The 23,247-nt window shown below is 35.8% G+C and overlaps 2 protein-coding genes across 5 annotated transcripts in view; one reads left to right on the top strand and one right to left on the bottom strand.

The window, feature by feature from the left end:
- Nucleotides 1-9,985, top strand: part of RYR3 (ryanodine receptor 3) — a 249,473-nt gene extending 239,488 nt beyond the window's left edge. For all 4 annotated transcript variants that reach the window (XM_075503016.1, XM_075503012.1, XM_075503015.1 and 1 more), the window contains exons 97-103: nucleotides 786-932; nucleotides 2,881-3,015; nucleotides 5,058-5,214; nucleotides 6,334-6,398; nucleotides 6,510-6,610; nucleotides 8,205-8,256; nucleotides 9,069-9,985. In XM_075503016.1, coding sequence (XP_075359131.1) covers nucleotides 786-932; nucleotides 2,881-3,015; nucleotides 5,058-5,214; nucleotides 6,334-6,398; nucleotides 6,510-6,610; nucleotides 8,205-8,256; nucleotides 9,069-9,164 — 753 coding nt within the window. In that variant the 3' untranslated portion in view covers nucleotides 9,165-9,985. The remainder of the gene's footprint in view (nucleotides 1-785; nucleotides 933-2,880; nucleotides 3,016-5,057; nucleotides 5,215-6,333; nucleotides 6,399-6,509; nucleotides 6,611-8,204; nucleotides 8,257-9,068) is intronic.
- Nucleotides 9,976-23,247, bottom strand: part of AVEN (apoptosis and caspase activation inhibitor) — a 102,528-nt gene continuing 89,256 nt past the window's right edge. Inside the window, exons 3-6 of the mRNA XM_075503019.1 lie at nucleotides 17,478-17,548; nucleotides 13,652-13,747; nucleotides 11,766-12,126; nucleotides 9,976-10,536 (exon numbers count right to left, since the gene is read on the bottom strand). Coding sequence (XP_075359134.1) covers nucleotides 10,418-10,536; nucleotides 11,766-12,126; nucleotides 13,652-13,747; nucleotides 17,478-17,548 — 647 coding nt within the window. The 3' untranslated portion in view covers nucleotides 9,976-10,417. The remainder of the gene's footprint in view (nucleotides 10,537-11,765; nucleotides 12,127-13,651; nucleotides 13,748-17,477; nucleotides 17,549-23,247) is intronic.

The following is a 23,247-nucleotide window of genomic DNA, read 5'->3' as shown; positions in this document are numbered from 1 at the left end:
TGTCTTTTCTAAAATCAAGCACAATCTACAGAAAGTTATCCTTTTTTATTTTTGAATCATCTGTTTGACAAGGTTGGTTAATTCTTTTCTTTCATACCTTCTCCTTTGAAAGGACCACACTTATATGAAAATTCCTTGTTTTGCGAATCTTCTTTTTGCATCCTCTTGAGCATTCCCAAACAAACAAGGAGGCCAAGGTGAATCAAGTGAAGATGTATAAATTCATTGTGCACTAAAAGCACGCTGAGCCATTGTTCTTCAATGTTTCATGTCAAAGTGGCTTCAGGTTCACTGCTTGTTAAAAGAATAAGCTATATTATATGCCTTAGGTTTTCTCGGTGTCCTGGTTGACGTGGTCTGAGACTTAAACAGAGTAAAGTGTCTCAAGAGTAATACAATGCATTTTCTCTCCTCCAGAATCAGTATTAAAATTTAAAGTACTGTGTAACAAGCTCCCCAACAAAAAAAATTTTAAGGTAGGGGATTTTGATGTTAATAGCATATACGCTGAAGACTGCATTTAAATATGTAAAGATAGAAGTCTTATTAGCATAACTAAGCAATAAACACTCCTTAAATGAACAGTGGAGATGATAAAAGACAGAGTAAGACAGTCTTTTTGAACATGTAAAATAGAGGTATTACATTCAGACTGTGATTCAAATCAGATCGTGATAGTATTACTTTATTTCATAACTCGAGTGACTAAGAGAAAGCTGTGTTCTGGATCCAATAATGCACATTAGCACTTGCTAACATTCTGCCACTTTTCACTTCCTCTGCAGTCGTTTTTATACTTAGCCTGGTACACAACTATGTCTATCCTTGGGCACTACAACAACTTCTTCTTCGCTGCGCACCTGCTGGATATTGCTATGGGTTTCAAGACATTGCGAACCATTTTGTCTTCAGTCACTCACAATGGCAAACAGGTTAGTGCTACATGCAGAGGTTTGAAAATGAATGCGTTTTGTTAACAGTACTGGAAAAAAAATCTTGTGGTACCTAGGAAATATTGGAATGCAATCCATTTTTATCATGATTGGATTAAAGAATAGATCCCATTGTGTCTTCTGCAGTACATTTAATACATGTTCAATCCTGTGCAATTATAATAATTTATACCCACAGAGTGCTGATAGCGAAAGAAGTTTGGTACACAATAGAAAAATGCATCATTTTAGAAAGATACGAGAATATGAATTATGACCTAACTAGCTCCTTCTGTATGCTCAGCGATGAACTGATTGGTGATAACTAATAAGAATTCACAATCTCTCCTTAGCTATAGCAGTAATAATGATCTGGACACTGAGATTTCAATACTTATCTAGCAAGAATGTGCTTACAGTTGTGAGCGTTCTGCACTGTGAAATATATTTATATGTCACTTTGTCATGCAAAAATCAGATTAATAAAATCTACTTCCAAAACTAACTGTTGAAACTTATGCAGGGAATCATTCTCTGATCTCTTAAAGGCTCTACGTTCCTAGCTAGCATAGCAACAAAACCAAGCTTTTCAGTAACAGACTTTTTAAGAAATCTAACAGAACTTCCCCAAAATTTAATTTCAAACATACATTCCATTCCTTCTCAAATGCAGTAACATACATTCTAAGCCCACTCTTATGCACTGTTAGACTTGTCAAAACATTTTAAACCACATCACGTTTTAGGAGAGGCATGAGAATATCTCCGTAGCTTAACTGTGATACACCCTTTGTGTTTGTTTAATCCTTTCTTTCAGGAGAAATCGACCAATGGAAGTTTCTTCCCTTATCAGGAAAGGAAGTTTCTACCATAGTAGATATGAGAATGTTTTCAGTATCATCACACAAACAAATGAAATCTCTGGTTTTATCCCCTTCATTTTCCTCCAAGATGACCAGAGTCATATTACTTTTAATGTAATGATTGATATATTAAGAGATTTTTCTAAATGTAGTACTCAAAACTGAGCATAATTGACAAAACCGTTTAAAATCAAGACCACAGTTTTTAGTATACATTCTTAACAAGCAAAGATCAGCTTTTCTAATCCTGTTGCTTTCCTTGCTAGTAGATATGAACACTGAAAAACAGTTGCAAATTTTTTAATTGAAATGTTCACTTTGGGAGCATACTTACAGATCTGCAGAAAGTGATAAACTGATGATCAGCTCGTTGTTCAATACTCTTACATTTCTTTTGAGAGAGTAATACCAATTGTTGCACTTCTTAAAATATGTAGCCTTCAGTAACTCCTCTCCAGAGTTGCATCTTCTAATGCCAACTCCAACAAACAATATAATCTAGTCTCATTAACTGCTAAACTTTTTCACCTAAGGATTTTATTTGCTTAAAAGCAGGACCTGGAAATTACTTATTCTTTGGTTATCTACAAAATTTTCTATCCACTTTATCAATGGCTTTGCTAACCAGCTTTGGAACAGAAAATAGACTATGATAAGTCACAATAAGTCCCAGCTGAAATTATTTATCAAATTAACTAAAGGTGTTTATTTTTGATCATTTGATTTTCACTGCATATCCACTTTTTCAAGTTACTAGAATTTAACTTTTAAATTAAATAGTGGAAACATTGCTTCAGTGAGATATAGTTTGTATGCACATAGCTTAGAAAGACGGAAACGACTTCAGTTTCTTGATACTGTTTTTCCCTTTGATTTTCACCTGAGGGCAGGGTAAAGTAACACCTCTACGGTGATCCAAGCAATAGGGAGACCTCAAAGCTAGCATAACTGCTATCTTTAGTTTCCTTATTGGGAAAGGTACAATATGATACATTTTCAATACTTAAGGCAATACACTGAGCTAGCATATCTCTTCTGACAGAATGAAATTGAAACCTACTTTCATGTCATGTCTCCATACACAGCTTGTGCTTACTGTAGGACTCCTCGCTGTAGTAGTGTATCTTTACACTGTTGTGGCGTTCAACTTCTTCCGCAAATTCTACAACAAAAGTGAAGATGAAGACGAACCAGACATGAAGTGTGATGACATGATGACGGTAACTAAAACATCACTAGCATGCTTCAGATTTCATCCTGAATTTTCAAATGGATACGTAAGATAAAATGATAAGCAAGGAGAGATGTTTTTGTTGTTAAATCCATGGATTTAACCTCTTCTTGCTATATGTCATTTTGAAAATGTGAATGGTCTTGAAATTCCCTCTGCATTCTCCAGTGATCTAAACTCAACAGTAGATAGATGACACTCACCAGTATAGGAAGATATTCTGGATTTTTCTCCTAAATAGCGTGGTATATGATTTGCTGCAACTCCTTTACATGGGAAGATGGCAAACCCTTAAAGTATATGGAAGAAATTTCATGACAAACTGGTTACCCCTGCAAAAAGAAGCTGTGTTGTCGCAGCACAAATAAACCAAATGTCTGCAAGCATGCAAGCTCTTCCTATCCTTATTTAGGTTATATGAAGTATACGATGTTATTAGTACTATTTATAAAAGCCTGCTCCAAAGTGCTTACAATTGGTAAATTAGTCATGAAGTAAGAAGTCAAGGGTGAGTAGAGAAGGGGGAAATTGAAACTTACTGCAGGTGATAAGCTAATGCTACTAATTTCCCTTCTGATTTCCACCTGTTGCCACAGAATGTTATTTATGTTGGATTAAAAGATACTCTATAGATATATATTATGGTATGAAGAGGATTTGGTTTTCTTGCTCTATACAGAAAATAGCACAAATTCAGGCATTAAAAATGTAATACTCCGAGTTTGTGGCCAGCTCATTTCTTCCATGGAATAGTCACTCTCTGCCCTGTGTTATATGCCAAACATAGAATAAAATGCCTCAGAACAGAGGTGTGTCATAGACTTGATCTTCCCTATTCTTGAACTTTCTTTCAAACCCTCAGTGCAAGTCAGATGTGCAAATGGTAGAAATTATGAAAACTGCCCAAGCAGTATTATTTAACTGGTCCCTCTGCGAGCTGGATACAATGGTCTGGTCATAAAATAGGAGTAACTGGAATGAAACTATATTACATTTTAAACCACTCTTCCAAGTAAGGTAGATCAGTTACATTTACCTCAAGTTACATTTTTAAGTATGATTAAACTAGTACCGGCATCCTAGGTCAACAGTAAAGTTGCATTAGAAAAATGGATGTATAGTTCTGTTTAGTGTTTGCTTATGAAAGACCCCAGATTTGTCAGGTTTTATGCTGATTATTTAACACCAGTATTGCTGCCTAATGTGCCTTCAGAACACTGGCTGGGCTTAGAGATTTCCATTGTTTTTAACCCACATTGTGACTGAAGGTAGTTTACAAGATTCTGTAGCTGATTCATACAGGACCATCAGTAGTATATCGCTCCAGCAGAAGATTCCCTTCTAATATACTTACATAGCTTAAATATCCAGATTTTTAAAGATTTTTCCATGAAGACTTATACGTTCAAGAAATGACACACAGCCACATTTTTGTAAAGTGATTTCTTCTGCATTGAACTGAACACAGGCTGTTTCCCAGATCATAAATAATTTACAATGTACTAAACTAGACATCTGTCTAGTACTGCAAAATGAAGTTATCCAGAAACCACCTAAACACAGATAAATCTACCTGTTGTGAATATGTCACTATTTATTTTATGGCAATATTTGCCAACATTTCTAAACTCCATTACAAGACTTTAAAAGGTGTCCTCTGCTTACTCAGAGCAAGCTAGAACCTTAGGAATTCATATAAGGGGTAGAATACAGTTGAATACTGTAACAAATACCAGAAAAATGCCCCCCAAATGGTCTTGGTCTGTGAGACCTAGGGAGTGAGGAGAGGGTAACAGCTGATGCTGACTCCCCTGCTTAGTAAGCGTACTTGAAGATGTAATCACATTAGTTAAGACAATAACAGATTTTTGGTGCAATGCGTGTGATATATGAGGAGTGATATTATGTGTTGTTACTATAACTTGTGAAGAGAATTAGCAGGGCAGAATAATTAAAAAAAAAAAAAAGAAAAAAACCCAAACAGAATCGTTCATGGTGAATAGATCTCTAATTTTCCTCTCTCCTTTTTAGTGTTACCTGTTCCACATGTATGTGGGTGTAAGAGCTGGTGGTGGCATTGGAGATGAAATTGAGGATCCTGCTGGAGACCCTTATGAAATGTACAGAATTGTCTTTGACATCACATTTTTCTTCTTTGTCATTGTTATCCTACTGGCCATTATTCAAGGTACCGTCACTTACCTTACTAGAGACTGTTAGAATTTAGTTTACTTAAGTTCTGCAATGTATTTAAACCATATTTGTGTTTGAGGTAAATTTAGCACTATTGCCATGAAAACTTATTTCTGAGTTGATAAAATCATCAATTCTGAAAGTAATAATTTCATACTTAATTCACAAATAATGCATTGTCCCAAGTACTACACAAAGACAAAGCACAAGAAACATAACTTACCTGGGTTACAGTGTCTAGGAACACTTTGACAACTATCCAGCGATGACGCAGCTTGTGCAAGATCACTGTTCTTCCTGTAATAACCATTTAAACTTGGAGAGCCTTGCTGTAGACACTTCACACCTTTAGTTTGGAACCACCACAGCTGGCTGGGGAATGGAGACTTTCCCCTTGAAAAGGGTAAATGACATGGAGAAAGTCACCATGGCCACATACCCATTTCCTCCTTTCTTTAGAGGAGGATTTGCAGTTTTAATTGGTTTGCAGTTGTGGTTTACAGAGAACAAGACCTCTCTTCAATGACTGTCAGTATTCAACATTCATTGTGTAAACTGACCTAAGGCTGTTAGGAAAAAACACCGTTTTATGGCAGGCTGGTGGCAAAGAAAAAATGTAATATGTCTATACTGAGAAAAATTTATGTCACAGTCCCCAAAATGATCCAACTCTATTCTTAATACGTTGGAAGTGCAGGAATAATGCTTCAAATGTGAAACAGCATCATGAACTGGCCAGGGGGCCTGTGGGAGCAGAGTCGTCTTTGTTGAACAAAAGTTGGGATACAAGAGTTCCATGAGAAGGAGAATGAAAATTAAATTCTTACATGGGAACAAAAGAGATGAGATTGTGGAAGCTTAAATTGACCAAAATATAAGTACAGAAAAGTCTTTCCACTCTCAAAAGTGTAATTCTATATAAGAGTTCTTACTGCTAGGAGGGCAGTGTAAACAAATGGTAGATGTCTGGAAATTGATAGATTGTAACTTTAATTGTTCAACCTAGACATAAGTACGCCAAAGTCCAAAGACAGTGGAGGATGTCTGACGGACATTACTTGAAATATGAATATTGCTAAGTACTGAAGCGTTGCTACTTTTCTGTTTGAAATAGGTCTGATTATTGATGCTTTTGGTGAATTAAGAGACCAGCAAGAACAAGTGAGAGAAGATATGGAGGTATGAGTAGGCACACTACATTTTTCATTACTCTTATTCATCTAGGTTGTTACCAGTTAAAATAGTGTCCTTGAGTTAAAATTCATTTGTAACCACAACTTGTGTTTCCAGACCAAATGTTTTATTTGTGGAATCGGCAATGACTATTTTGACACAACCCCACATGGCTTTGAAACACATACTTTGCAAGAACACAACTTGGCAAACTATCTGTAAGTATATTTTACTACTGGAATTATGATGAAGAGACCTTTCAGCTCCAGAGTAATTTAGGTGGACACACTGCTAACAATCTTAAGACAGAATTCTGTAGAACTGAGGAATACCTCCATTCCTTTCTAGTCTCCCCTCCTCTGCTCCACACTGCTGGTTGTCTTTAAAGTGCTCACCTTACACATGAGCTGCCGTAGTGGAATGAGACCTGAAGGCACACCAACTCCTTATTCCTCTGGAAGGAAAGCCACATATGTGGAATGATAGGGAACAACAGTTTAATAAGTTGCTTTAGTTTGGAAGTTTTGATTGTGACTTCTGGGGCCTTGGTAATGTTCATGAGACCACTGAAAATTAGCCTCAATTTGACAAAAAGAAAACCCAAACATCCAAACAAACAAACAAACAAAAGCACATTTCTGGAAGATTCCTGAAAGATAAGCTACAAACAATAATGTACAAGTCTGATCCTATAGTGCAGCTTTCCGAAACCTCGAAGTGATCAGGAGCTGTATGTGTTTAGGCTATTGCCCAGACTCCCAGGATAGTGGTGATCTACTTTCATTAGTACATACAAGCAGATCAAAGAGGATATTTAAACAGTTAATTTGGTGGCATTAGTTACTCATACAATAATGATAATTATATGATCATTGTGCCAGAAGAACCAAAGGAGCTGAACTGGTGGTATCTTACAGAATGCTTTAGAATACTGCATCTGAACTTCTTGAATTAAAAAAAAAAAAAAAAAGAAAAAGGTGTGCCTCTTGGAGTGGAGGCTGCCATTATTCCTTGCATAGCAACTGACACTGAGAAATTAATGCATATTACTTGTGTGAGGCAAATTTCCATTAACATCCATAGTTTTTGCCAATCTACAACCTCCAAGCTTTTCTTACTATATTGAATTGCTTAACTGGTATATGGGAACCTGTAATTCACAGTAAATTAAAAACGGCCATTTCCTTAATATTAGAATACATAGTGAACAATCTTTCTAACCAGGTTGCCCTTTAATTAGACAAATGGTAAAGTCAGTATACATTCCTTTCTTTACAATGAAAGCACACACCAAGTTAAATTCCAAATGCACTGCATCAGAAGTGGCTAACCAAGAGTTGTGTTACATAGAAACACTGTTACTATTCTACAGCCTTCCTAATTAGTTCAAGCTCTCTGCATTTGAGTAAGCACAGGTATCTGAGATAGATAGGCTCAGCTTATGAGCTGTATGGCATGAGTGTTTGGAAATCCTGGGGCAGGTATTTGCCACACTTCTAACTTCTTGCATAGTAGCCATAGTAACTTCTTCCAAGGTGCGATGTTGGAGCATATGTGTATAGGAGTCGGCATATGCCTAATTCAGGTATTGCTCCTAGCCCTGAAATGAAGAAAATGCTAAACCATGTTTTCCCATTTCTACAGATTTTACATCTGTTAACACTTCCACAGGATAGAATTTTCTCCTTTAACATAAGCACTATCATTACTTTGCTGGTTGGCATGATCTCCCTTGCATACCCCAGTCTAGAAAAGCTTAGGCAGAGGTGTTACATTTTCTGCATTAATACCTGTTTCATGTGCTTGTTTCAGGTTCTTTTTAATGTATCTCATTAACAAGGATGAAACTGAGCATACTGGCCAGGTGAGTAGAAAACTTTTTTTTTTTCCTTAAGATTATCTTTCAACATTTTTATCTTCTCCAGCCTTGTAGCTGTGTACCACCAGGTGGAACTGATGTACCACCAGGGACTGGAGATGACGCCGCCCTCCCTGACAGTCTTCTGCAAGTGAAAGAAAAGGAAGGGTTAAAAAAAAGGGAAGGGGTGGGCTGCAGCACTGTACTCGTCTACCCAGCACTGAACTCTGTGAGAAGTCACTTACTAGTAATCTTACTGTCATCTTATCTCTGAAATGAAACCCTGAAATAGACCAGTTGTGGTTTATTCCCAAAAGATTAAGTAGTTACGCTACTATATTTATAGTCTAAATCCATATATATATGGATAGTTATATGCATGTGTGTATGTATGTTTAGTGTTGTTAGGCCCTAAATGTAAATAAATAAGAAAATAAATAGGATTTAATTATATCTTATCTCAAATAAGAAGATGTTACGCAAACACTACAAAAGTACCTTACATGTCAATGTTTTCCAAGCAAACTAAACCACATTTTATATATACAGATTGTGTACAGGTTTGCTCTGCTATAACTAGACTGATTAATTTACACTTACACAGCTTTTCTAATAGGGCTTAAATTTCAGTAGTACTGAATCAAGAAAAGCGCAGAACAATACTTTCACAAAGGTTCTTGAGTTACCACCTTTGAGTTTCAATGTCTTCACAGTTCTACTCCATGGTAATAGGCACAGTATCTGCTTATTGTTAGAAGTTTATGTAGAGCACTAACTGCGAGGTGTCTGTTAAAATAAATACTCTTTATCATTTTCAGGAGTCATTTGTGTGGAAGATGTACCAAGAAAGATGTTGGGATTTTTTCCCAGCAGGGGACTGCTTCCGGAAACAGTATGAGGATCAACTTGGCTAATATCACAGAAGAAATTATTCATGAACTGTTAAGATCCAGTATACAAAAAAACATTTTCTTTTCATGGTGTAACTTCACAGCTTGTATTTGCTTTAAATGTCTTTAAATTTCAAGACATACATAAAATTTGACACTATTTCATAGGCTTTTTGTACCTACCACATATGAAACAAGTCTTGTTGGAATTTTAATCAGAAAAGAGAAAACTATGCCAGATTAACTTAAGCCTTCCAGTTCAAACATGGTCTGAAATGATAACTTTTTAACCACATCATTAACCTAGTGTTTGGCAGTACAGTTGAAAGGGCTAAAAGGTGTCTTAATTGCACAACATTTGACATTTAAGAACTTGAACAGCAGAGGCCATGCCTCAGAAAAAATATTTTAACTAACTGCTGTCCAGTTTTTTCCCCCCAGTATTTGCTAAGTGAACGTATTAAGATACAGCTTGAAAAGCTTTAAGCAGTTAAAAAGAAAACATTTTCAAACACTTCGTCGACCTTGAAAGATTAAGTGCCTTAAAACCTCTGTAGACACAGCTATGCAACTTTTTATTTATGTTAGTGTTCTAGATTAACAGATCCATTAACTGTATTGCTCTTCTGTCTTTCTGTATGAAATTGCACTTGAAGTTTGTTTATATACTACCTTCAATAACAGCTTATTAGATGCTGCTGTTAAAAGACATACACTGTATCAAAATGAATACAATTTAAATCTTAGGCCAAAATAAAACAATGCTCTATGGTCACCCGCAAGTAGAAGCTGCTAGGATTATGCTTTTTTTTTTTTCCTTCTAATAAAAAGTGCCCACTGCAATAAAGTACTATAAACCAAATATTACCCTTGCTGTCTACTTTCTCATTTTTCTACATTATGGAGATGTGGTGTGAGGATGGTGACTAAAAACACATTATTCATTGTTCATTCATAGCTTTATTTTAAGGACTACATAGAGCAAGTACAAGCTGAAATAACCATTCTCTTAGTGTGCTGTAGCCTGCATCTTTAGCAAAGAAAATCCTAATTGCATCACAAATTTTAGACCTAAGAATATTAGTCTTAGACAATTTTCAATCACATCTAAACAAATTTTGGTTGCACAGAATTTTGGGTGCCAGCAAAGAAAACCAGGCATTTGGCATACTGAACAAAGTGAAACAGATAAAGGAAATAACGAGGAGATAAAGGAAGATTCAACTTTCTACTTAATGTTTGCTATATTCAGTTATTCACATAAGAAAATTTGAGCCTCAGGAAATCATGCTGTCCAGCCACTCTTCAAGATCTTCCTCAGTAACATTTTTAGATGTACTTTGCTGTTGCTGTGATGCTGTACTCTTCTCTTCAGGCGTATCTAATTTTAAAGGGTCTAAAAAGTGAAAAGAACAGACTTGAAAATCTGGAAACAATTCCATACCAGCTCTTTGTCCCTGATCATTTTGCTTTTTAATGCACAACTGACTCTATTTAAACACAATCTCTCTTTCTTGAAGAATAGCAAGTCATATTCCAAAAATAGTAGCAACAAGAAAAAAAAAAAAAAAAAAAGAGGCAGCTTAATAAGCTCAACCAGAGCAATGTGGCTTCTATCTCATTCAAGGGGGGCAGGGCCTGGTCTGCAGCAGTGATGCCCCTTACTGCGATCTGTTCACAGTCCTGTCCGATGCAGAGTTTACTTTACTTTACAGTAGGAGAGGAGCAGGAGGCCACAACAGCTGATCGCCCTGCATGATATGATTCCATATTCCGATGGCATTGTTTTCTTAAGGGATTTAAGCTGTGCTTTGGGGTGGAAAGCATGACATACCACTGAAGTGAAAGAGCATTTCAAGACTGTCTTCAGTAACCAAGGCTTGCTGTATTGCTTGTGGTTACGTCTTACATTTTCAACCATCTTGGACTTAATTTTTAAGATAGCAAGAAAATCACACACAAAAAATCAGAGATGCTATAAATTCTTTTACAGCATTGTGGACTGGGGAGGAGTAGCAAACTATCATCTCCATCAAAACTAACAAACAGTAGTATAACTTCTAGGAATGCAAACAAAAGGAAGCGTTTGCCCATTTTTCTGAAATATGAACATTTGTATATATATATTTGTTTCCATACTAAATTCTGTAAAATCAATGCTAGTGAAGTTTGCAAATAGCATTTATAACAAGCCATCAGAAATAGCTGTCAACTCTTCTGTATACTATTAGCACAGTGAACTAAAGGCTGATAATGTTACATAAAAACTTTAACTTCCTCTCACTAAAATTCTCAGTACATGAATTCTCAGTACATGAATACGCAGTACATGAATTTTTTTTTAATTTAAAATTTTGCTGAATCATAAGACCCATGCTGTTCTGCAGAAGAATTTTTCTTAATGCTTAAAATGAACTGACAATGGTGAAACTTTAGTTCACTGTGGAGTTAAAATTGAAAAGGAACAAATGGGTCAGAACACAGCCCCAGATAAATGAAATGCAGTATGACAGAGATGAGAGCAGTACTGTTGACTGGCTAATCAAGAGTTCAGAAACATCACAAAAACACAGAGCAATGGAAATTAAATAAATAAGGGCATGCTGGGGAAAAGAGAAATCTTACCGTTTTCCTTACAAGCCATTTTCAAATCTTTCTCAGTTGATATGGTGTAGGATAATGCACCTGACACAGGTCTGTTTTCTGTATCAATGGGAGCATCTAGACTTAGGAGAAGATCTAGTTCTTGATCCAAATCGTCAGTCTCTTGCTTTGATAGTGGATGGGCTCTCTCAAATGGTTCTGCTGCCCTTGCCCTAGGACCATTTTTACTTCCAGGCTCTGATGGAACAACAGAATCACCAACGGGATGGGAGACCAACACCGTTTGACTTTGAGCCAGAGACTGTCGGAACGGAAGCTCTCTCCTCTTGCTGTCTTCAATAATTTTAGATTTCATCTGTGGGAGCTCTACAGGTGTTGATGCCTAAGAGTGCAAGAGTGCAAGAAAGGACTTGAGTCTTTCTAATGATCAACTCTATTTTTACTATTCTGTCTAATTTGGATGGTAATTCATGCTTCCTACATTTGATCACTTAAGAAGGTACAATGAATTTCAGCAGAATTGAATTCAGAAGTAAAAGTAAAGTTATCTTAATGATACTTTTACAAAAGCAACTACAAAATACAAACTCCTTTTATCCCTTATTATAGAATATGAGATTGTATGCTAAATCAGCAAGTTCCCGTGTTTCACAAATACTTCCTGGAGAGTTACTTTTCTTTAATTCTTCTGTAATGAAATCCCATCAATACTCTGAATTTTGAAATGACTGAAGTCAGGATTTGCCTAGAAACATTATCCCATGGTTAGGCCTTCCCTCCAAAATTCCAGTCTTGAAAGCAAACCATACTACAGGTCACTGAAAATCATTTAGCAAAAGTCGCAGTATATAGCTGTAGCTTTTAAAAAATGAAACCAAATTCCAAACATTATCAAATAGTGAAACAAGAAATGGCAACTCATTATTTAACCATGGAACACTGATTCCGTTTTTATCAGGATGCCTTGGCATTGATAACACTACAGCATCTCCGATGACTACATCACTGGTCAGAATGACAAGACAAAGATTAATGTCATAACGCACACTTTATAACCCTAATAAAAGTTAAAGACCATGGCTAGAACTCTTAAGAAGAAAATTGTATTTGAAAGTAACATTTATTTGCAGATTCCCTTAGACATCACATCTGCAGACATATTTGAGCTCCCTTAAGAAAAAGCATAGTTGTGTCAGTCACAGAAGCACTTCATGCAACTCCAAACACAAGTAAAATTTCTTCCCTAAGGGTCGTGTTTCTTTTTCCTTGTTTGAGCAGATGGATTTTTTTATTTTTTTTTTTTAAGAATTTTGTATTTATATTTAAGGCTCGTTGCTTCTTTTGCCCTTACATGAATATTTGCTTTTTCACAGTCTGAAGAAACACTTTTTTCCTAATATTCTGTTGCCTTTTTTTTTTTCCACCAGAGCCTAAATGACATTTTCTTCACCTGTTTGATTGACAGTTCTACCTGTTCTAACACAGATGTAAGTTTGATTCATGGAATAAACATGTATGTTCGTATTAGCTATGTAAATCACAGTTAAAATAATTAAGAGGAAAGAATGTGAAAGCACTTTCAAAATTTTGGTGCAAGCTTTTAACAGCTGCTAAAAAGAGAAGCAAATACAAAAACAGTGCAATCATTCCATGTCAAACACTCTGATACCTGCCTTCAAATCTAATGTGCTGCACATCAAAGCATTTTGTTTAAAGCCAATAAAGCATAAAAAGTGCAAATAGAGGAGTATCCTGCATTACATGCCATTTGACCTGCCTGTCAAGAATGGCCACTCTCATAAAATATATTCTGCTTATGCTTGAATACCAAGTTTAAAATAATCATTCTTGCATAAACTGTTTCACTTGAAATATTTGCATTTTCTTGTGAAAATTCACAGCATTACCTGCACAAGTTCAGCAGCTACATTCAACCTCAGATGTAGAGGCAATTCCTGAAGGGCCTGGACCAAAGACTGGCAGTCAACAGAAAGTGCAGATAACTGAAATATAATTCAACACACAATACGCTTGTATTAAAAAAAAAAAAAAAAAAACTAATAATGACTTTAATGTATTACATTCCCCTGTTCCACATATTCAAGGAATGTGAAGAACGATCGAATGAAATACACGAATTCATAGTTTTATGTTACACATGTACAAAGCAGTTTGGCTAAATTACCATATAAACACCTACAATGCAAATAATCGCTTAAAGGTTTAAAAACGAGGTATAAATGGAACGCTCCTTAGGCAACGCCTTGAAAATCCAAAGTAGGAAATAATAGTTCTGCAAGTTGACAATGTCGTAAGAGGCTTTTCCAACTCAAACATCTTTTAATCTGTGAAGCCTTCTAGGCAGTGGGAATCGCCATTCTTTAATGAGTTGCTACTATTTTCTACGCAACCAAACCATGTAGCTTGTGTGTAGCTCTCCTGGTTTTAGTGCCTAAACAACATGGCCCTTTTTATACTTCCCCATCTTTTAAAATGTTGTTTCGATGCTTACAAAAGCAACAAACTATAGTTACATACACGTCTAAGATGATACTCAAGAAAGATACTCTACTGCTGCCTAGTTGCTTAAAAGGTGGAATTGTCACTTATTAATGTGGCAGGTATTGAAATTTCCTTTTCTCTTGACCCCCTTTTTTTTTTTTGCATATAAACTATTAGGAACAAATTTACACAAAACGGACCAGCAATATTTGATGTTTTTACAGAACACCCTGGACTTTGGTAGACTTAAACAGGTTTCGAGCTCACAGTACAGCAGAACATTCTGAGCACATTCACCATCGATGAAAAAGATAATTTGATATCCATCACATTTTAAAATCTGACAACAAAATGCTTAAGTTCAGTCTATACTCTCATTTTCACGGAAGCAGAGAAGCTGCTTCTAAATCTAGCTTAAAGAGACAAAAATTTTGTACACCTCTCAATATGGTGTAGACTAACACAGACATTTAGAAATCCAAATACTCATAAATTAGGAGAGTGTTTTGTACCGTATCATAAGAGATTTGTCAAAGGAATTCACACTGCTCCCAAAAGCCAGTCAACAGGATGGCTTTTGACACCTGCACACACAGCAAGAATGAACATCAAAGACATGGTGTGTTCTGATAGCATATTTACAAAATTAAAATAAATTTTAAAAAGAAACAATGCAGTTGGTTTAACAGTTTCTTGTATCCGAATTCTGGTTCTGCTATGCAGTAATGAGAGTAAAAGGACCAAACAACTTAAATATCTGATGGTTGGAATTTTTCTTCTTTACTAACAACTTGATTTTACAATGGATTACTGATCACCATCAAAGATGATTCACTGGTACAAGTAACCTCACAAAGTCTTCAACAAGCAATTCTTGTTGCCCAGCAATGCCCGAGAACTCCAGAAAACCCAGGTTTTTTGACAGATACTGAAGATCAAAGATGGCTTCTGCACATTTGCAAAGGACAAGGAAATCGTACGAATCCAGTAACATAAAAAATTGTAAAAAGTCAAGTACCATTGAATAACATTTAAGTGCATTTGGGAAGCGCTAAGTACACTTGCAAAAAGATTAATGTAAATTAACATTGTGAATGAAGGTGAAAATGGAGACAGGGAAGAGGAGGAAAGGCTGAGGATGAAGGAAAAGAGGAATTTGGAGAAATAACATAATGCAAGAAGGAATTCAATATCCAAGTAGAGATTTCACTAAAAGTGGTGTTTGAATAAATGACAAAGAGATCGAAGCAGTATCTAATAAATTATAAACACTTCATGGCACACGTCGTTATTTGTTCAAGAAAATGACTAGAGGCATACTTTGTTGCTGGAATTGCCATTTTTTACTGAAAAATCAAAAGGACTATTACCTGTTTGATTTTTAAATTGCAGACTGTGTACTGAAACATTTTTATTGCATTTTATCAATATACAATAAAGCAAATCCAGATCTACTTTTTGTAGCAATCAATGATAATATTCTTAATAAACTGAAAATTCGTTATTGTTGATGTCACTGTTACATTTCCATTCCACATTTGAAACTGATGCTTTGCCATTGCTTTTGACAAATAATAGGGAATGGGAAATATCTAGTCATTCTGCAACTATTTTTATTCCTTTTCTGCTTTATTTTGTTCCATTGAAATCACTTAACTTCAGTTTACAATTCTCTGATCCTGTACATAATGTATAGATAGGCAAAGAACTAGAAACAGGTGCGCTAAGAGGCAAAGGCAAGGAATTTGGCAAAGTGGATCTAGGATGAAGATTAGACCTGGATCCAGCTTTCAGGGAAAAGAAAGATGAGCCAGAAACAAAAAGGAGATGATAGGCTGAAGACCAGAGACAATGCGAAAAATTAGATAATGCTATGAAACCATCTGGGCCAGGATTCTGGACTAAAATAAGAAATCAAAGGGTAATGGTGACCAGTGCAGTAAACTATTTCAAACTGACATAAGAACAGCGAAAGACAGGCAACAGTTGGAAGCTACGAATTTGGATGGGGCAGGACGAATGACTACAGTTTTGTAGGGACAGAGGCAGAAGAACGTGCCCGCCACAGCACACTTCGCAACGAGTGAGAGCGTGGGACCAGCTCCAGAACTGTGCAGCTTCATCACTGGCAGCCAGACAAGTATTTGTGAAATCCACTGGCAACGTGCAACTTCACTCCGCTCACAATGGCTTTAGCCATTCAGAAATTAATTAATGTGTTCAAATCACCTAAATGCTATAATGACAAGCCTATAAGGAAATTATAAAGAAATTAATATTATGGATACTGACAACCTGCACACTAGGAGCAGGAGGAACCGATGAGAAAAAAATGCAGAGTCATTGAAAGACTGTATCCCACTGAACAAACATATGATGGTTTGAACAAATGCTGCACTTGGGTTTATTTCCTCATTTTAATTTGACTTTGCGACTTTAATGTACCTTTAAATATCACTTCCCAGGGAATAATTACTGTCAATATTTTAGGAAATAAATAGCAAACTTTTAAAATTTGAATATATAGGTATGTTTCAAGAAACACTCAAGCACAGTTTCTCAGCAACTTTAAGAAAAGCTTGGAAAACAAAAAGCGTTTATGTTGCAATAATTTAGGTGACTTATGTGAGGAAGACAGCTGCAGAGATTAAGACACTTTCCAGTATCCTGATATAGAAAACAGCAGACTCCTATTGCTTTGCCCCTTTTTATTCCAGCATAAAGAATCCACGTACAAATAATCTAAAACCTGGTTGGTCCCACAGTAATTTTGGAGGTGAATTTTCAACCAGAGGATATAAACTGTTAATTCGAAAGAACTAGAACAAGCTTCATAGTCAAATATATGAATATACTCATATAGATTTTGTTATAGTCATTGTACTAAACTATTTTCTCTTGAATACAGCTGAAAAAGGAAGGCTGACTTAATATGTCAGTAAAGCAAAGTGACAGTCCCTTATTTTCCCTTCACTGGATGGATTTGCTTGTTCTTTTCTTCCAACATTACTTAAAAACCTAGCCTGCTGCTTTGATTAGTCTTCAATAGAAAAAAAAAAATAGGACAAGACCCAAGAAGAGCCTCCAGCACCAGAGACAAATTAATAAAAATATACAGAATAAAGAGTGCTATTATTGTATTAAACAATTTGTTGCTGAAAGCACAACTGCCTAGGTATTCTGTGCCAGGCGATTATCCATACAAACTCATTTGAATGATAATTCTGTTACCTGCTTAAGGCATATGCTTTCTCTATCCCATTCTTTCTCGTCAGCAAATCGGAACTGTGTAAAGGAATCTCCTACAGAAAAGAAATACAAAAGATATTTATTTTTCAAAAAAATAACAAGCTCTCTCCAAAGTTCCCAACCCTACAGAAGTAAATTCAATCAATAAACGTCACGTCTTCAACAAATTTGCATTTAATTTTAATGCTGCTTACATTCACAATATTAAACTTCTTTAAGCCAAAGTTCTATAGAAAGGTCTTTTAATCTCTTATTTGCAAAACAGTACTGAGGAAGGTACAACAAATTCAAAACCGAATGAGGAGGTGCTAGGTGCCACGTCAACAAGCCAGATTGTCACTGAAAAGTCCGATTTGAACGACATACTAGGAATACCTACAGTGTTCACAAAGTGCATTTTTTATGAACAGCTTTGAATGTTCTGTAGATAGACCTTCTCTTATCAACATGCAAATCTCTCTTAAAATGGATTATAAATGTCCTAAAAATCAGTTTGTACAGGCCAAGTAAAGGCTTCTTGTTGCCTGGTAGCTAAATTCTCCAGACTCTCTCTTCCTTGAACTAGTCCCTACTCCAGCATGTCATCAAAAAAAGGCACTGAACCCCAAGCTCCAATTCATGTGCATAAGGGACTGAATTCAAAGAAACCTTAAATAGTGCTAATTAAGCTGCATATGTAACCTTAGTGATAGGATCTTCTAACCTCCTACCACATTCCTCCAAGACAGTAGGAACTCCCTGTTACTATAGGGGGGCTTGTGTTATTATTTTGTTTAGATACAACGTTTCTATTGCAGTACCATGCTGGGTTGCAAAAGACAGTCCTATAAATTTATTCACTGAAAAAACACACAAGAATTCCAGGAACTCAAAGAAAGTAGTAAGGTCTGTGACAGAGGAAACATGAAAGATTAGGGTTGCAAGATGATGGCCAAAGGTCTCGAGTAACAGAAAGCAAGGATGCTGCTGATGCAGAGCATGGGACATACGCCGCCTTAGACCACGTAGTTTGAGAACAAACAGCGGTTTCAGGAGCTCTATTGGAAAAAACCCCAAACTGTCAAATTATTGTGTAAAGGAGATGAAAGTTGATCCCAAATTGCAGATCACCTATAAGTCACTAGGATTTAGTCCAGCAGTGAGTTGAGAAGCAACAGCTCATTCTTTCCCAAGCTCGAATAGAGAATGGATGCACTAGAGGAAGTTTTCAATGGCATTACCAACAACTGAGCATCTAACTTCCATTTAGCTCTCAATATCCTAACTGCCATTCACACCTTTGACAATTCCTGAATCGTGCCCTTAATCCTACATACAAAATCTGAACAGATAATGTGTTGTCCCTAAAACTGCCTTCTTTTCCATTGTCTCCCTGTGCCAAAACGTAGGGGAGTTCAGCCTTTCAGCAATTTTACTCAATAGTGCAACCATCAGCCAGCTTCTGTTTTGCAAACAGAATGAATAAGCAGCAAAATGGCATAATAATCGGCATATTTCTTTGCCAAACAATAAAAAAAGGGAGACCTAACCATCTCCCAGCTGGAATGTAAAATTTATTGGCCATGGCTTTTTTTTGTTATATCTAAAGTGCATTTCTAATTCATTGCATTTCATGTATGCTCATTGGGTAGGCAATGCACTCACATACTAATCACACTCTGTACCTGGCATGGCCATCATCATCATCTTCAGAACCGTTCCAGCAAGAAAGTGACCTTCTCAGCTGAGTATTTATATAGATATTTATGACCATTACCATGTCCAGCTTGAATTTGCATCTCCCTGTTTTCATTAGGTTTATCCAACTTTGTTCAGCATTACTGGGCTGAGATACAACCTTGCCTGATCAGCTAGGCTTTGGTTTACATTGAATGCCTCCAGATATCACTATTTTGAAAATAACCAGTGTCAAACAGTACAAGTGCAAATAACTAAAATTAAGCACTGAAATTAACATTTCGATATCTAAGAAGCTACCTAATTTTATAAATATTTAGTTCATATAATTCACAAACACCAGGTTCCATGACAGCTAAGTATGCTCAGCAGTATGGAAAAATAAGATCTTGTCTTTATGTATCTATCTGCAGATGCAAATACTTAACCTGAGCTCTCACAGTAGGCTCACTGCTGACAAAGGTGCCTTCCTCTTCATTGCACACAGCACAACAGTAAGTAAATCCCTCTGTTTCAAAATATCGAGGATACTGCTAATAAGTAATAACTAATGATGAGAATTAAAGCAATCCAAATTCATTCTGCAGTCTCATGATTTTCAAATGGATACAAAAATGTGCAAATTAATTCATGTTTTAACAGCTCATATTTTAAAGGCTCAATTTAGTTACATATGTAAAGAAGTTTTATTGAAAAATAATTAAGCCAAGTGATCCTCAGAGTCTTCCTACTATTAGAACAAAGGCATAAGTATTTTCTTCCAATATCCCCAAGACTCCTTCGGTTATTTCTCATGCTGTGTCACAGAGGAAATAAAGAGTTTCCTCTGCTCTTATAAAGGAGTAAAATTAAACTAAAGGATTAGTCGAATACTTTTAGTATCTGAGATGACCAGATGTAAAGCAGCTAAACAAACCTACTTCATCAGGAAAATCCACTGGGATCAAGAACTGGTCCATGATTCTCCACACTCACAAAGTTGGTAATAACAGATCCTCAGTTTAATATTGTATTGCTGAATTAAAGGGTATGACTTAAACTGTAGTTTAACTAGGCTCTTTAAATAAGTTAACAAAGCATGCCTTTCAAATGGAAAAGCAATAACTACAATTCACAGTAGCACATTTAATGCAAATTAGGTTAATGAGAATGTTGGTCTAACCAATTATCTTTTCACAAATTCCTTTACCCTGAAAATAACTTTCTTTTATGCCATGAATACTAATCAAATGTCTTGCAATGACTCCAAGTTCCTTCCAACATAAAAAAATACTTTTCTTCATGTGAATAGTTTTTATGTTACTTACAAATATCACTTGGCCTTCAAATACAGAGTTGCTAAAAATAATGCATTCAAGTAATCCTCACACACTGTCTTTGGTAACATTCATAATAAGCCTTAATATTCTTTATTGTATAAAATGTAAATTTATTATGAAAGAACAGCAGGTCTAAACCACCATGCTTTCCTACCACTTGAATATATTTTAAAGGTAAATCAATTGATTTAAATAGAACACATTTCAGAGTCTCATTAGCCCAATTATCTCTTCATACAAATATTCATTGAACAGGAGAATCAAACAAATCTTACCCGTAAGCTGTAATAAATATTTTCCAATCCGTGAAATTATGAGTCCAAAAGTTGAAAAATTTGAAGAAAAAAATGGTTTTCAGTAGGAAAACTGACTGGAATGATTTTGTTCATTTTAACTCTCTAATTCATTAAAAGCAAACAACATAAAACATGACTGAAGACAGAGGAAAAATATTCTATCATCACAGAGATTTTAAAATTGGAGGGGGAGAACAAACAAACAATGTAAGAGGATCCTTCTAAGACTGCCGTGACTGTGAAGAAGCACTGCAAGGGCAAATATAAGACTCTAAACCCATTTGTTTAATCAGAATTCACCTTCTCCTAAATAAGCACCAATGATTTTGATAAACTTATTTGGGGTTTTCCAACCTTTGTTCATCTTCCATTTATTTTATTTTGGGAATTCAAGCCTCTGTCTACAAGTCTTAGTCAGCTAAATAATATGCAATAAATGTATGACGGCAGTATGCAGCTGAACCAAACAAACCACAACAGAAAACTACAGCTTACCTACATTTGGGAAATTAACAATGAGACCTAAAATATCTCAAAAAGAACCCTCTATCTACTACACTAGTCAAAGTTTTTCCTGAGTTACTAAATCGAGAAGATTCTTTCCCCAGAAAGTCCATCTTTAGAATAGATCTTAAGCAATTTTGCAAGTTTAACTTGCAAGAGATCCCTTTCTCTCTATATGGCTCCGCAGTTCATCACTATTTATGAAGGATATAATATCAAAACAGCTACCTGCCTGTTCCACCAGTCTTCTTCATGGGTTGCAGTATTGCAGGAGGAAACAGATGTTATTTTTAAGGTGAAAAACGAACCAGATTCTCCAATCTAACACTTTTCTGCAGGGAAAAACAATCTGAATTGCAGAGTTTAGGCATGAATGATGCTTGAAATCTTATCCAACATCAATGGTTCATATAAGACTGACCAACTCTCTTGAGGAGGCAGGGGGAAGATAAGCAACATATTCTTTCCCTTTTAATAGTGCAAGACTTCACGTAGAACGTCCACGAGAAGACAGAAATCTAGAGATCAAAGAAAAGGTGGGCAACTACTAAGTCATGAATTTTGAGCTAACTTACGAGCACAAAGAGAAAACTAAAGCTTACACCAGTCCTTTGGGATGAATTAGGTGTGAGTGAATCTTTCTCAAACTGGAGGAAAAAGCATGAGGAAGAACTCGTATCCATCCGTGCCATGGCTTGCTATATCTAGAAGATTTTGAAAATGGCACGGAAACAGCAAGAACCACAGACTGGGTGCTTTGGAACATCATCGGAATGAAAAGATGTCTTTTCTCCTTACACAGTCTTTCCACATAGTGCAATTTATATATATATATTATAGATATATATAGATATTTTATATATATATATATATATGTATAAAATATATATATACATTGTCTATCTACAATTAATGCTCATTTTATATAAAAATCTCTTTGGATAAATACTACTGAAAATTTCTTTTTATAGCACACCTAATGGTTTTCCTTTTTTTCTTCTACAAAAGGAGACTTGCATATATACAAATTCATAATAAATATTCTTCCAGCACTAGGAAATGTATGTTCTGCAAAGGTTTTATATGAATAATTTTATACACATCAGAAACAGATAATCATCCAGATACAATAATTTTCCCACAATGAGGTAGCATATAATACTGTGAAACAGACCTCTGGAAGACACAAAGCTTCCAAAGACTCTTCATGGCAGTTCTAACAACATCACTAATTTCTATCTCTGCTTTTTTAATTTCTCTGCTTCGGTAGAGTACACACTGTAACTATTATCTTTTACTATGACTAAGGCTGCAATGTGCTACTTATGCAATTTGCCACGAGCATAGATTGAGTAATAGCAATTTTCAGAATGTGAGAATACAAAAACAACAGATAAAGACCCTGTAAGAACTCAACATCTATTAAATTTCTTCAGATACTATTAGGATCACTAATATTGCAAGTCACTGTAAAGTCTGTCTTTTATCAAGAACACGACAGGTATTTCCAAACAACGTGCCTTCACCACAAATACTTTAGCACAACCTACATTTTCCCTCGTTCTGCTGCTCACCAGTAGGTTGCACAGCCGTGTATTACAAACTCCAGAAGGCTTATGCAACAGCTCAGCATAAAAATTCTAACTACCAGCAGAATACATATCTCAAAGAAAGTATTTTAAATAACATTCTTCTACTGTTACAAGCAGAAGTTCTTGAGCTCTGTGCAAACATACTGATGTCAAGGATATTTGTAGCCTGCACTGCAAACTATAAAGCATGTTTGTAACCAGATTCAAAAAGAACAATATTCTAAATTAATTCCCTGACACAACCACATAGTACTACTGCTCACAATTTAAAAAATAAATAGGTGAATTTGACAAAACAGCAGGATCATCTGATCAAGATTACACGATGGCCTCAAAATTCAAAATGTGTCGCAGATAAAGGAGT

The sequence above is a fragment of the Mycteria americana genome, chromosome 5, assembly GCF_035582795.1.
Source record: "Mycteria americana isolate JAX WOST 10 ecotype Jacksonville Zoo and Gardens chromosome 5, USCA_MyAme_1.0, whole genome shotgun sequence".
Lineage (NCBI taxonomy): Eukaryota > Metazoa > Chordata > Aves > Ciconiiformes > Ciconiidae > Mycteria > Mycteria americana.
Note: the sequence above shows the minus strand (reverse complement) of the source record. Positions and strands in the feature narration are given on the sequence as shown.